Source organism: Dromiciops gliroides, chromosome 3 (genome assembly GCF_019393635.1).
Source record: "Dromiciops gliroides isolate mDroGli1 chromosome 3, mDroGli1.pri, whole genome shotgun sequence".
NCBI lineage: Eukaryota > Metazoa > Chordata > Mammalia > Microbiotheria > Microbiotheriidae > Dromiciops > Dromiciops gliroides.
In genome coordinates, this window is record NC_057863.1 from 341,375,758 (window position 1) to 341,391,965 (window position 16,208).

Genomic DNA, 16,208 nt, shown 5'->3' on the forward strand with positions numbered 1-16,208 from the left:
AATTTGGAACTATGCCCAAAGGGCTATAGAACTGTACATACCCTTTGATTCAGCAATACCACTCCTAAGTCTATATCCCAAACACAACCCCAAAAAGAGAAAAAGACCTGTTTGTGCAAAAATATTTATAGGAGCTCTTTTTGTGGTAGCTAAGAATTGGAAATCAAAGGAATGTCCATTAATTGGGGAATGGCTAAATAAGCTGTGGTATATGATTGCGAAGAAATATTACTGTGCTATAAGAAATGACAAGCAGAAAGATTTCAGAAAGGCCTGGAAGGACTTGTATGAACTGATATCTAGTGAAGTGAGCAAAACCAGGAGAACATTGTGCACAGTGACCATAAAATACTGTTTGATGAAGAACTGTGAATGATTTAACTATTCTCAGCAATACAATGATCCGACACAATCCCAAAGGACTAATAATGAAGCATACTATCCATCTCCAAAGAAATAACTGATATTGATTGAACATAGACTGAAGTGCGCTATTTTTTACTTTCTTTCATTTTTTTTCTTTTATTCAAGGTTTTGTGTGTGTGTGTGTGTGTGTGTGTGTCTGTGTGTGTCTGTGTATGTTTGGGGGGGGGGTGGCAATGAGGGTTAAGCGACTTGCCCGGGGTCGCACAGCTAGTAAGTGTCAAGTGTCGGAGGCCAGATTTGAATTGAGGTCCTCTTGAATCCAGGGCCGGTGCTTTATCTACTGCACCACCTAGCTTCCCCCTCAAGTTTTCTCATACAAAATTACTAATATGGTAATGTTTTATATAATTGCACATGTATAACCTATATATTGCTTACCGCCTCAGGGAGGAGAGAGGAGAGGGAGGGAAGAAGGGATAGGATATGGAACTCAAAACTTTAAGTAAAAACGTTTACTATAAAAAAAGCAAACCAAAAAACAAAGTGATTTTCCTAAAGTGAAAGTGTGAACATGTCACCCCACCCCAAATCAATAAAATCCAATGGCGCACTATTATAGCTGAAATATAAAGTCGCTGCTTGATATTTAAAGCTCTTCCTATCTTTTCAGTCTTATATTCTACTCTCCTCAATAAAGTCTCCAATCTGAGCACACTGGCCTGCTTCCTATTCCTTACACATAATAATCTATCTCCTGGCCATGTCTTCCCATTAGCTGTCCCCAATTCCTGCAAGATTCTCTCTTCTCACCTCCACCTCTTAGTTCACTCAAGACTCAAGTCAAATAGAATTTTCTATAGGAGGCCTTTCCTAGCTTCCTGCCCCCATCTCCACTTCTACTGCTATAGTCTTCTGTAGGGGATTATCTTCCTTCTCTTCTGTATACAGAGTGTCCCAAAAGTCTTATAGCATTTTAAAGCACTATATCTGGGCAGTTTCATGTCTATGTCTCCTTTAGGGAACTCCTTGAGGGTTGGGGCTTTTCTTTATATTCCCAGAATTTAGCATGGTGCTTCCTACCTAGATTTACATAATTTTATGATTTCATGAATGTTTTTCTTTTCTGTCTTTTATAGGAAGCTCTAATTTTGTTGAGTCATTTCAGTCATGTCCAACTTTTTGTGACCCCTTTTGTAATTTTCTTGGCACAGATACAGGGGTAGTTTGCCCTTTCCTTCTCCAGCTCATTTTACAAATAAGGAAATGGAGGTAAACAGGGTGAAGTGACTTGCCCAGGATCACACAGCTAAGAAGTGCCTGAGGCTAGATTTGAATTCATGAACATGAGTCTTCCTGATTCCAAGCCTGGCAATCTATCCACTATACCACCTAGCTGCCCCATTTTAGCTCTAATACCATTCCTTTTAAAATTATTTTCTATTTATCCTGTATATACCTTGTTTGTACATATTATTTTTTTGCTTCTTGTCTCTCCCATTAGCTTCTTGAGTGCAGGGACTATATTAAAAACTCTTTTTATATCCCAGAGACTTGGCACAGTACCCGGCACATAGTAGGTACTTAATAAATGTTAACTGACTCTTGAGAGATATCTTATTTATGGTTACCTAATAATATTTCCAATTTTTCTAAATATCTATTCTCTTAAAAGTTAAAGCCCTCCTACATATATTCACAATTTCCCAATGGGTTCACAAGAAGCATAGATGTCTATAATGCGATGGGCCTGAATCGCACTCCTCCTTTGATCATTTAGGTCCAAAACTAGAAAAAAACGAGACACTTAAGATCCACCTAAGAGTTAATGAAAAGACCTTTACTTTACCAGAGTGAGAGAAGGATGTTCGTTCAGGATAAAACATTGATTCAATTTATTGCAATTCCAATTATTGGTCATGCTGCTGGTCTCTAGTGTGAGAGCTCGGCTCAGACTTCCAGAACTCATATCCAGGCTATTTTGTACTCAGGTGACTAACAAGCTAGTCTTCAATGGCCCAAGCCTTATAGCTCTCTGAGCCAATTAAACCTCAAGGATAGTGTCAATATGTTTTGAAGGAAAAGCTAGCCTATATTGCATGGTGGATAGGATATTACTCCTGCCATAATGTATTTTTATTATAGAAGAAAAGATGGGTAAAGAGCCATGAAATGCTTATCTCATTGACTACAGGTCAGCAGTGGAACGTAAACCACAGCTGAGGTTTCTCTCTGGTATTAAAATGGTAGCATCATTCAGAATAATACAAAAATCTGTATGAACACAATTGTTGTAGAAACCTTTCTATTAAACAGGCATGCCAGTACACTGCTAGTAGAGATGTGAATTGGACCAGCCATTCTGGAAAGCAATTTAGAATTATGTTCCCACTAAACTGCATGTACTCTTTGACTCAGCTATACCATTACTGTGCCTTTTTTCACAGTAATGTGGTCAACTTTTTGTGACCCCCTTTGGGATTTCCTTGGCAAAAATACTGGTGTGGTTTGCCATTTCCTTCTCAAGTTTACAGATGAGGAAACTGAGTCAAAGCAAGGTTAAATGACTTGCCCAGGGTCACACAGCTAGTAAGTATCTGAGACCAGATTTCAGCTTAGGAAGATGAGTCTTCCTGACTTCTGGCCCAGCACTCTATCCACTGTGTCACCTAGTTGCCTGTACCCCAAGGAAATCAGAGAAAGAGGGAAAGGACCCCTATAAACAACAATATTCATAGCAGCTCTTTTCATAGTAGTAAAAAATGTAGAAATTAAGGCTAAACAAATTGTGGTCTATGAATATAATGGACTATTATTGTGCCCTGAGAAATGACAAAATGCCCAGTTTCAGAGGAAACTGGGAAGGTCTGATACAGAGGAAAATGGGCAGAATTAGAATATTTTATACAATGGCAACATTATAGAGAAAGACAATTTTGAAAGACTTGAGAACTCTGATTGATGCAACCAAAACTACAATCAAGACCCAAGATGAAACATGATACCTACCTCCTGCCACAGAGGTGATAAACTTAAAATACAAATAGAGACATGTATTTTCCCACATAGCCAATGTGGGAATTTGCTTTGGGGACCATGTATGTTTATGATAAGGGATTTGGTTTTCTCGTTTTGGTTTGGTTTTTGTTCAATGGAAAGGAGCAGTAGTGGGAGGGACAGATTAGACATGAATGTAAACACAAATAATTTTTAAAAAGACAACTTCCTGGTAATAATAATAATAATAATCCAAAGTAAGTACAGTTAAAAGTATTATAATATCCTTAATATGCCCATCCTAACAGGATGCTATGGCATCCATTTCTAAGTAAAGATGTCTACTGTAAAATGACCAATGTAAATGGATGCCCAATAACAGATCCCAGCCCAGGCCACATTTGACTATTGTTTGGCCTCTTCATGCCTCAGAGTGGGCATAAAGAGCAACTGTTTCTATTTCAGCCAGAAATCCTTAGGGTTCCCCCTACCACTACTACCTCCAAAATTTTATTTATTTGTTTGTTTGTTTTGTTTTTTACTTATTTTGGCTTAAAAAGCCAAAGTTTCCCAGTGAATCCAGGGCTATCTCTAGTCATCCTGATGTATATCTTGCCACTGGACCCAGATGGCTCTGGAGGTTGGTGACCTTGCACAGCCCTCCCTCACTTAAATCCAATTCAGTGCAAGTCATGGCATCACCTCCCAATGTCATGGTCTTCTTGGACAATGAAGGATAAACAACAATAACAATAACAATGGGAAAATGCCGTGGTTGGACTCTTAGGGAGTCCTTGTAGTTCTAAGTATCGGTCTATAAGCAAGAAACCCTTTCAACTTCAATGTACTATGGTAGTATCTTCCTTCTAATCCAGTTTTCCAAGTTTATCCTAACCCTTATGATTATTTTCAGTTCAGTTCCATCGATATTTATTAAGTACAAGGGTACTGTGGCTGAGAGATGCAAAGCTTAGATAAGATACTGTGCCTGCCCTCAAGGAATTCACAAGTTTGTACAGAAGATATAATACATATATAGATAATTATAATATGAAATAACATGTTAAGTCCACTGGAAAATAGCAAACAATGGGAAAAGATTATTATCGAAAGGGGAAGGGATCAAAAAAGGCTTCATGGAGCAGAAAATATTTAAGAATATGACAGTCAGTTTGATGAAGAACTGTGAATGACTTGACTATTCTCAACAATACAATAATCCAAGACAATCCCAAAGGACTATTGATGAAATATACTATCTACTTCCAAAGAAAGAACTGATATTGATAGAACATACTGAAGCATGCTATTTTTCACTTTCATTTTTTAAAATCAAGTTTTCTTGTACAAAATGACAAATATGGTAATGTTTTATGTAATTGTACATGTCTAACCCATATCTGATTGCTTTCCACCTGGGGGCGGGAAGGAGAGAGGAAATGAAGAATAAAAATTGGAACCCAAAACTATAAATAAAAAGGTGTATTTCACTTAAAAATAAATAAATAAACAAATGAATGAATGAGCAACTGAATAAATAAAAGGGCACCTCCCCCTCCCAAAAAAAGAATATGCCAAAGAATGGATAAGATTTCAGCAAGTGGATAGGGATAGGGAAGGCATTACAGGCACTAAGAAACAGCCTCAACAAAGACTTAGAGAGGGAAAAATATTGGACATATTTGGGGGAAGTGAGTGGCCTAGTTTGACTGGAGCATTGAAAATTGTAGAGTATGAGAAGATCAGTAGGAAACAAATCTGGAAAGATAAAATGATTCCTGACTCTGGTGGGTCTTGAATGTCACACAAAGGAAAATTTACTTGGTAGGCAGTAGGGAGTTGCAAGTGGATTCTGAATTTTTATTTGAGATAAAAATAATTATTGAAAATAATAGAAGTATGAGGCAGTTAGGTGCCTCATAAAGCACTGGCCCTGTAGTCAGGAGGACTTCAGTTCAAAACCAGTCTCAGACACTTACTAGCTGTGGGACCCTGGGCAAGTCACTAACCCCAATTGCTACCAAAAAGAAAGAAGGAAAATAATAGAAGTGTATCTAGGCCACTGGGAGTGAAGCCTAACTGGGAATGGGACAGATGGAGAAGGAGAGAGAGAAAGAGGGAGGGAGAGAGAAAGGGAGGGAGGGAGAGAGAGAGTGGGAGGGAGGGATAGAGAGAGTGGGAAGGAGGGAGAGAGGGGGGTGGGAATACAGTGTAGGGTAAAGGACAACCAATTTGATTAGGAAATTTGGATTTAAGTCCCAACCATACCGTAGTATCATCCTGGACAAGTTCCTTCTTTCTCTGAGCCTCTTTTTGCCTTTGGGAATTGACCGGTTCAATCTTTAAGGATTTACTCAATCCTAACCCTCTCCTAAAATAATCTACCCTTAGCTTTGTTAAAATAACTGGAATTCTCTAAGATGCTTAATTAGAGGTGGATTTGGACTTGAACAGAATAGCTAATGGCACCCCTAACTTAGGTAAGTAACTACCCCCCCCCATTCCTATAGTGGGGGAGGGTTGTTTTCAGTTAGTAGCCAACTAATCTGGGCTAACTCTAGATAGAGGCTTAAAGTGTTATCCTACCTAGGAGTATCTATCTTCTAAAAGGGACCCCTGAACATGTCCAGTCTTCAAATAATAATCATTATCATTTTAAGGTTTATAAAGCACTTCACTCAAATTATCTCATTTGACCTCGGAGAAATGAATCCCCAATGGTTTAGGGGCTGTGATGCTTAAAGAAAGGAGCATAAAAACAGGATTCCAACCCAAGCTTTCCCATTTACTATGTGACTTTGGGTGAGTCACTGAGGGGTTACCTCAGTTTCCTCATTTGTAAAATAAGGGAAGGAGAAGATTTAGACTACCACTAGGTCCCTCTTTGAGTGAATAAGGAATCCAGTGGTGTGGTATTTGAATTCACACTAACTTGAAGTTATAATTATGCAAAATATGATAACTGATGTAAATAGGAAATATGCCTTGCAGATTTATATAATGCAACCACTTCAAAAAATGTCATTATTTGGGGCAGCTAGGTGGAGCAGTGGATAGAGCACCGGCCCTGGAGTCAGGAGTACCTGAGTTCAAATCCAGCCTCAGACACTTAACACACACTTACTAGCTGTGTGACCCTGGGCAAGTCACTTAACACCAATTGCCTCACTAAAAAAAAAAAAAAAAGTCATTATTTGCACTTATTTGGACCTAGCTGGATCCATAAAGTCAAAAAATATATTTTAATAACTATGTTAATATAATTCATTTGCTTTGTAATCCCATGGGTTTTATTTTAAGTGTTTAAAAACATTCTTCTAAGAACAGGTCCAGAAGCTTCCCTAGGCTGCTCAATGGGTCCAAGATATAAACAAAGTTAACCACCCTTGGACTAAATGATTGCTAGGCTCAGTTCCCATTCTAATAAGTAGCTGATGAACCTCCTCGACCATGAGAGACTGGTGCAGAAGATGTCTTAACCAAGGGGACTCCCCCTCCCTCCTCAAATCCTACCAAATCATCCCATAATCTACATCAGAACAGTCTGGACAGAAGCCTCTTCCTAAAGCCAGCATGGCTTTAAGATGGAAATTGCCCAAAGTTTAAGGCGAAGTTGCTGAGAAAATTACAAGGAAGGAGCCATCTATGTGGGAATCGCTCCTCCCTTTGAGTGCTTCTGAAAAAAAACATCTTAATCCGCTGACTCAATTAAGGTAAAGCTTTTAGGCCTCAGGAAGATTTCAATCTAAGGAACATAGAGAAAATTGGGGGACTTGGTAAATGGGACAGAAATGTAAAAGACTAACAGGGAATTCCAGACTTGATCCCAGAAATTGGATGTGAATTCTCCTGGGAATGAAGTTTTTTAAAATGGGAAATTAAAAGGAAATTCTCTTGACACACTTAACCTACCCTTCTGTGGAGGTGGGAAGTTGACAAGTGTTGCGCAATGCACATCTTTTTCCCAATTTTTCAATGTATTGATCAGTTGTGTTGACTTTTTTTGGTCTTCTTTTTCTTGCCTTTAAAAAATGTTATTTGTCAAGTGGTATGGTTCTCTGGGAGTGGGGAGGGTACTGGGGGAAAATATGATGGTGTAAAAAAATATTTAAAAAAAAAAAAAGAAATCCTCATTGAAACAGGCCATGTCGGGGCAGCTAGGTGGTGCAGTAGATAAAGGCACCGACCCTGGATTCAGAAGGACCTGAATTCAAATCCGGCCTCAGACACTTGACACTTACTAGCTGTGTGACCCTGGGCAAGTCACTTAACCCTCATTTCCCCACCAAAAAAAAAAAGAAAGAAAAGAAACAGGTCATGCCCCACCCACTTCTACTCCTCCTATTGCCTCCCCCCAAAAGTACCTTGGGACACAACTTTGCTTATCTAATAGAAAGTAAATAGGGCCTACCTCAAACATATTTTTGTTGTCCCTACTAGCCCGTACTCTAATATCCATTTACACTTGTCCACTGATTGACACTTCAGCCAGCACTTACACTTTTAAAGTCTTTACTTTCTAATTGTGGAATGAAAAGATGTATATCTCATCAAAAGGATTTTTACACATCATTGTTCATGTGGGGGAGATTTGGGATTGGAATTTGGGGTGGGGGTTGGAGAAGAGAAGAAAAAGAGTGCTGGGAAATAAATCACTTTGGGTCTACTCAACTGACACTGCTAAGCTCTGAGGATTCAAAGAAAATCAAAGCCATGCTTCCTCTCAGGAAGTTCAGTCTGATGGGAGAGAAAACATGCCAACTATGTAAAAACAAGCTATTTACAGGAGAAATGGGTGATGATCAGCAGAGGGAAGGCACTAGACTTAAGGGGATCACCTTCCTATAGAAGGTGGGATTGGAGGATTGAGGTTGGGAAGGCTTCAGCCATGATAGCCTTCCCCCAAGTTGGTTATCCAGCTACCTGGGAAGGGTAGACTTAGGGCTTCATTTCAGAACTCCTGTCCTGGGGTAGAGAAGTGCCTTTGGCACCAGCCCCCTTCACAATATGAAGCCAATTTAGCTTTTCAGGAATCTATTGGCAGGTGCCTTCCCTCCTGACTCTCTTCCTTTCTTCCTCTCTTTTCCCATCCCTCATTTACCCTCAATCCCTCCCTAACAGAGGACAAGTGGACATCCTCTTCCACCTCCCCTTTCCCTTCTCTCTCTCTGGGCTGTGACACCCAGATGCCTTTTCCACTCCCTCTCCTCCCTCCTTCCCTCATGTTATCAAACTGACTTCTTTGATATGGAGGTACAATAATAGTCAATAGGCTTACTACGTGCCAGGCAGAGGGGATACAAAGAAAGGCAAAACCCAATCCTGGTCCTCTGGGAGCACACATTCCAATGCGGGGAGAAGGGACGGTAGGCAACACACACACAAATATATATATATACACACACACACACATACACACACACAAACATATATGTATCTATTTATATGTGTGTATACCTGTATGTATGTGTATGTGTATACATATATATATATATATATATATATATATATATATATATATATATATATATATATATATAGTACTTCACAAACCTTAAAGTACTATACAAATGCTGGCTATAAGACTAACCTTCTTACTCTTCCTTTCACATGATACTCTAATAATAGTAGTATTTATATAGCACTTTGCAAATATATATATATATATATAGACAGAGAGAGAGAGAGAATGGGAAGTGATATCAGATGAAAGGCACTAGTGGAAGGGAAAAGGGGAGGGGGGAATAGAGAGAGGACCTGGGAAAAGTGCCCTGCTGAAGGTGGGATAGCCAGTGAAAATGAATGGAAGCTGGAAATTATGCTACTAAGTAACAATTTAATGGATAGAGTGTTAGAACTGGAGTCAAGACGACCTGAGTTTAAATCCAACCTTAGACACTTGCTAGCTTTTTTTTTTTTAATCTCTCTTTGCCTGTTTATTTAAGAAGGAAGAAAGACCATTGTGATGTCAAGGATAGGAGTTATACAGCAAGGAGGGCTGGTGTTTAATAACTAGGAAGTTGAAGAAGAGAAGGTAGTAAGAGGGCAGCAGTGGTGCCAACCTGGATCCAGGGAGGGCAGTCACCCCACACGAGGGCAACTAAGGAAAAGGGTTGGCAGGCTAGTCACTTAATCTCTGTCTGCCTCTGTTTCCTAATCTGAAAAGTGAGATAATTATTAACAACTACCTTCCAGTGTGTTGTGAGGATTGAAAAATATTTACAAAGTGCTATATAAATACTATTATTATTAGAGTAACATGTGAAAGTAAGAGTAAGAAGGTTAGTCTTATAGCTAGCATTTGTATAGTACTTTAAGGTTTGTGAAGCAATATATATATATGTATACATATATAATCTATAATACATAAACATATACACATATACATACATATACACATGCACATGCACATACACATACACATACCATATGCCCATACCCATATACCCACATACCCATACCCATACACATACATAAATGCATACACACACACACACATACACATACCCATACACACAAATATACATATACACATATCCATATCCACATCTACATCCATACATCCATCCATACATCCATACATATATACATAATCTATTTTGATCTTACACAGTCTCTTCTGTTATTCCACCTCTGCTAAGGTCATTAATAAAGGTGTTAGCTCTGTTTATTGTTAAGTAGCTGGAAGACTTCTTAGTCTTGAAGGTTTGGGGGAATATTGTCATGATCCATTTATTCCCCCTTTCTGCCATGGATTAAGAATATAATTGAGAGGCAGCAGGATGTAGTGGACCTGGGGTCAAGAAGCCATATGACCCAATAGTTCTTCAAATAATTATTAGCTCTGTGACCCAAAACAAGTCACTTCATCTCTCCCTCACTTTCCTCATCTGTAAAATGATGTTGGACTCAACGACTTTGAATGCCTTTTCCGGCTCTGAACCTGTGAGCTCTGAATTCTAGTACATTAAAGAAAGATCTAAGACTTTCTCCCTCTTTAGTCCAGAGAGGTGTAAAGACTTAACCAAGGCTACATTGCAAGTGGATGGCTTATTTTGGGGACAAAGGAGAGAGGGGTGGCGATTAAAAAGGTGGGGAAGGGTATCCAGAAATTACATTGGTCCCATTCATCTGTGCCTGAAGGAAAATTTAATCTGACTGGTTGTTTTAGGTTGACTGGGATGGGGGAGTGGGAGTCCAGAGGCCCATGATCACTTCCTCCCAAGATGGTCTCTTGTTCCCATACAGAGGACATAGAATAGACTTGGGTCCTAGTATAGGGAGTTGCTAGGAGGTCAAAAAGCTTGATATACCTTCAGAATTAGCTTCTTCCAGGACCTGCACATGAACCCAGGTCTTCAAATTCTCAACCCAGGAGCTGGGCTTGGAACCTAAATCTCCCTCAGGTGCCTTACAGTCTCCTCTCCCCATAAACTTGGATGCTATATAAAACAGAATCACAGAATATTAGAGTCAAAAGGAACTTTACAATGATTATCATCCATATACTACTTGAATATAGCTGGTCATCCAAAACATGATCTCTGGAGGTCAAAGACCTGGGTTCAAATCCCAATTCTGATGTTTAGTACCTGTGTGACTTTGGTCAAATCATTTCAGCTTCCTGGGCCTCAGCAGCCTCATCTATAAAATGAAGTGGTTGGATCACATAAACTCTGAGCTCATGTCTAACTGTACATGATTCTAGGACATCCAATAAGAGGGACTAATGCTCCTGAAATTGTGTCCTTTTAAAGCTTGCTATAATATACCAATAATAACACTTCTTATCACCACAGTGTTTAAAGACCTTTCTGTGCATTCTTTCATTTGGTCCTTAAAACGACTCTGGCATAAGACACAGCATGTGTTACTCCCATTTTACAGGTGAGGGAAGTGAAATGATTTGTCCAAAGTCAAACAGGTTGTGAACAGTGAAGCGAGGATTGGGACCCGGGTCTTCTATCTCTTAATCTAGATTTTAAGCTCTTTGTAGACAGGGACTATGGTTTATAAGGCTTTTGGTAGATCAAGTGTTACCTGCTATCTGCCTCGGTTGTTAGTGGCACCTCTCCCCTGCCCCCTACCCCTACCCCTATGTATATGTATATGTATGTATATGTGTATATGTTTATGTATTATATATATATATATATATATATATATATATAAAATTGCAAATGATCAATAAAGATGGGTTGAGGGGGCAGCTAGGTGGTGCAGTGGATAGAGCATGGGCCCTGGAGTCAGGAGTACCTGAGTTCAAATCCAGCCTTAGACACTTAACACTTACTAGCTGTGTGACCCTGGGCAAGTCACTTAACCCCAACTGCCTCACTTAAAAAATAAAAATGAATAAAAATAAAAATAAAGATGGGTTGATTTATCTTCTATGTATAGAATTCTTCACTCTATAATTGATTGACTTTCTACATATCAATTTATTCAAATGGAATTGATGCTGTATTTACCTTGAAATAAATATGGGGTCATATCTGATTTCCGTTTGAAAAACTATATTATCTGAATTGCAATCTCACTAAATTCTGGGGTTTTTTAAACATAGATATGCTATATTATAATTTGTCATTGTTAAGTCGTTTCAGTAGCATCAGACTCTTTGTAACCCCAGGTGGAATTTTCTTGGCAAAGATGTTGGAGAGGTTTTCCATTTCCTTCTCCAGCTCATTTTACAGATGAAGAAACGGAGGCAAACTGAGGTTTAAGTGACTTGCCCAGGATCACACAGCTAGTGTCTGAGGCCAGATTTGAGCTCAGAAAGATGAATCTTCCTGACTTCGGGCCTGGCATTCTATCCAGTGTGCCACCTAGCTGCCCCCACTATATTATAATAAAGCTAACAAATGATTGAGAGGATGAAAATTGTGAAATGAAAGAAAATACTGCAATGAAAATATTCTCGAAAGACTTAAATGGCTCATTGCTATGCCTCCATATAGGCTTCAGCTAGAGTAATATAGACAATCTTATTTTCAGAGACTTTGAGGAAAGAGGTTCCCTGGAATTTTTGGCTTTATATAAGTAAGTGCTTTGGGGTTTGAAAGTGATTTCCATAAATTAATTTAAGTGAGCTTTAAAATAACTCTGTGAGGCAAATAAAATTATTGTCCCCATTTTACAGTTAAGAAAACCAAGGCTCAAAAAAAAAGTTTTGTGATAACTTAGGGAGCAGGGTTACAAAACTAGTAAGTGTCTGAAACAGGATTCAAACACCTTTGGTCCAGCTCTGACTCCAAGTCCAACACTCTATATACTACAATGACTATACAGGACATTGCCTCTCCATTTCTAGGGAAAGAAGTTTCCTTTTCCAGGGTTAAAGAACCCTCACAGTCAGAAAGGTTTTCCATATTCAATATGTAACCTAAATCTATCATAGTTAAGAAATTCCCACTAGGATCACCCTTTTAACAACAAAAAAGTAAATAAGCTCACTTCTTACAAATTCATACCATAACTTTCCTTTTGTCAAGATACGTAACCCCAAATCCTTTAACCTTTTCTCTCTCATTTTCAAACCTCAGCATTTCTACTGATCTCCTCTGAACCTTTTCCAAATCCCATTTAAATTGTGGAGCCAGAGAACTAGGCACAGTGTTCTCATACAGGTCTGACCAGTCCTGAATAGAGTTGAGGATTATCTCAGAGTTTTTCCATGCTTCCTTTCATCTTTATTTTTTAATGAAGTCTGCCCCCCCAATAATATTTGTTTCAAAAGTCTTATTGCATTATCTGTTCAATAGCATGGAGTATGGTTCTCTATGACCCCAGGATCCTTTTCTGACCATTAGCAAAACAAAAATCTTCTAATATGCCATGTGCAATTTAGTTTTCTTCCTAAAGTTGTGTTTCTCATAACTTCTCTGATTTATACATGAAGGAAAATTTAAATCTCAATCCTCATCCCATTTTCCAGAAGGGCTGGTTTCCATTTAAGGAGTATATTAAGCTTTTGGACTAAAATCCTGTGGTACATGAGCTGGATTCTAGATCTGGCTCTCTTTCTACAGGACGATTTTTAACCTTATTAAGATATGGAACCCTTTCTTTGTGCCTTCATTTTTGCAACTATAAAAATAATTATACTTTATTTTCACCCTCTGCAACAAGGAAAAAAAGCCTTTCTCCCTTTCCTTGGAACCCTTATATACCTCTTAAAGCTCAACTCCAGTGTTACCTGCTATCTGCCTCGGTTGTTAGTGGCACTTCTCCCCTGCCTCCTACCCCTACCCCTACCTCTAATCACTTTGTATATGTTCTGTATGTACTTATCTAATACACATTCTTAATTATCTATGGACAGCTACATCTCCACCAGGAAAAGGAAGGTTCTGTTTCCGTTTTTGTCTTTGTATCATGGGTCTCTAGCACAATGTCTGCCCTGGTTGGAGCTTAATAAATTCTTGTTGAAGTGAATCCAATTGAGTTGTCCCCAAATGAATACCTGTGCCTATTTGCCATGTTTGCTCTGAAAGGCAACATTTGGCAGAAGAAGATGGTCCTTCATTAGTGGAAGGCTGTCTTGGAAAAGTGACTACCCAATCCCTGGTAAGACACCTAGTAAAGGGAACCATCCCTCATCTCCTGTGTGCTTTCCCTAGTAAAAAAAGCACACTCCGTATTGCGTTTGCAACTGCTTTTACACAGACAGGGGTTTTCCTCATCACTAACCTCCTATTTTTATCTCAGAGATAGAAACACCTGCAATACTTATTTCCCAAAGTTCCAAATTTCTGAATAGCTGTTTTTGTTTTTTCCTATTGTGGCTGAGTTCTAAGTGCTGTAAGGGAAGGGTTAAAGTGTTTCCTAAACTGGGTCCCAATCTGATAAGGAAATTCTCAACAATGGAAACCCTGACAACAGGAGGGCTGAGATAAGGTAGGAAGGTAGCTGGAAGAACTCAGCCCCAAGTAAAGAGATAAGCAAAGGATGTATGAGAATCAATGTATCCCTAGTGTCAACTGCTATGAAAAGAGAAAGTCTCAAGTGGCTTCAAAGGATTTTTAACTCTCTCTTGACAAGGAGAATGAGCATTAACTAATTGTAAATTACTAACACATTCCTTAAAATGCTTGGAAATCTCACAGGTAAATCCAAGCCTTAGCACTTGCTTTCTTTTTTAAATAAAAAAAAAAGTGATAACTTTCCTTTCTGAATTCAGCCACTTTCCCTTTCTCACCCCAAAGGGCTACGTTTTGTTTTTTTTAAAAAGAGAAGAAAGTTGGATAGAACACCGACCCTGGATTCAGGAGAACCTGAGTTCAAATCCAGCCTTAGACACTTGACACCAGTTAGCTAGCTGTGTGATCCTGGGCAAGTCAATTAACCCCAAATGCCTCACCAAAAAAATAAAATAAAATAAAAAGGGAAGAAGTAAAGGCAGTTCAAAACTAATGAACATATCAATGTTCTCTTAAGGTAAAGCAATGGTCTACACTGTAGCTTTTCACCCCGGCAAATAAAAGAGGGAAATTTCCAAATATTTTCAAGAATGAAATTACTATTAGTAATTAATTACTAATTGTACCAGTGAAGAAGCGACCTTTTGTTTTAGTCAAAGACTGTCATTCACTGTCCTGTAGACACTTGCAGAATGAACTGTTGTCCCCCGTTTTCATTGGGTCCTAGAAGTGGAACGGACCTCAGAAGCCTTCTAGCCCGAACAATTGAAGAAACTGAGGACATGAGAGGTGAAGCGAGGTCGCACGGGTTCTAAGCCACAGAGGTGGGATTCAGACCCAGCATCTGTGATTGCAGAACCGCTTTACCCCACTGCTTTCCCCTCCAATTGCAGCTCCAGAAGAAATGCACGTGAGCGCGCACACAAAACTCGAATACCATTTGATTGCCATTTAACAAACAATAAAAACCAAATCGCTTCACTGCCTGGGTGGCTGGCCTCCACGCAGGGCCCTAGGAACAACTATCTCGGCAGATGTTGGCCCAAAGATAGAGCTTCGGAATATTTACCCTGAGAGAAACTTCATTTTTTTTTTTTTTAGAGAAGCTCAACGTATGTGAACTATCCCTGGATCCCGGGACCCACAGGCGAGTTAAGCTTGGAAAGGTAGCGCACTCTCACCTTAATGTTGCCGAAGATGGTCCGATGACAGTTGGTGAGGTTGTTCCCGCTCGGGGGTTTGCTTTGCTCAGGTAAGAGTTCCATCCTCAGGCTTTAGGGACCCGGGAAAAAGTGCTCGGACAGAGCTGATAGACGGACAAGGCCGACCTCCTAGCTACCCTCTCTCTCCAACTGCCGTGGTCCCCTCACTTCAAAATCAGTTAGACGGTTTTCCCGGGAAGAGCGCGGCGTTTTCTGCGTTCTCAGTGGGAATAGGGGAGGAGGAAGACAATAAATAGTAAAGTGACTCTTTTCTCCTGGCCAGGAGTTTCGCGGTTAAGTTAGAAATGAACGCTGTCCAAGTGTGTGAGAGTTATTGGATTGCCTGAGTGAGTGAGTGAGTGAGTGAGTGAGTGAGTGAGTGAGTGAGTGAGGTTAAAGTTTTTATAAGTCAGGACTCCGAGGCTGATGATGAAACTTTTCCTCCTCCCTCTTTCTCTGTGTGTGCAAAAGGAACTTTAAAGGGGCAGAGAATCTCTTGGGCACCCATCCCTTGGGGACGCACATGCCCCTCCCACTCCCAAGCAGGTGTGACTCAGTTTCTGTCACCCAGGTCTAACCTCTGGAGACGTAAGCAAAGGAGTTTCCTTTTCTCCCAGAGAGCAGAGAAATCGGGGCTCAGGAGCTGGGTTTTGGCGGGGGGAGGGTGGGAAGCAACAAGCACCTTTCTTTATGGGAAGAGTAAAGTAGGAAGCGGGGAGGGGGG

At 39.7% G+C, this 16,208-nt stretch overlaps 1 protein-coding gene across 1 annotated transcript in view; it reads right to left on the bottom strand.

The window, feature by feature from the left end:
• The window catches only part of SLCO2A1 (solute carrier organic anion transporter family member 2A1), a 173,312-nt gene extending 157,453 nt beyond the window's left edge, over positions 1–15,859 (bottom strand). The window contains exon 1 of the mRNA XM_043995108.1: positions 15,464–15,859. Coding sequence (XP_043851043.1) covers positions 15,464–15,547 — 84 coding nt within the window. The 5' untranslated portion in view covers positions 15,548–15,859. The remainder of the gene's footprint in view (positions 1–15,463) is intronic.
• Between the last annotated feature and the right edge of the window lie 349 nt (positions 15,860–16,208).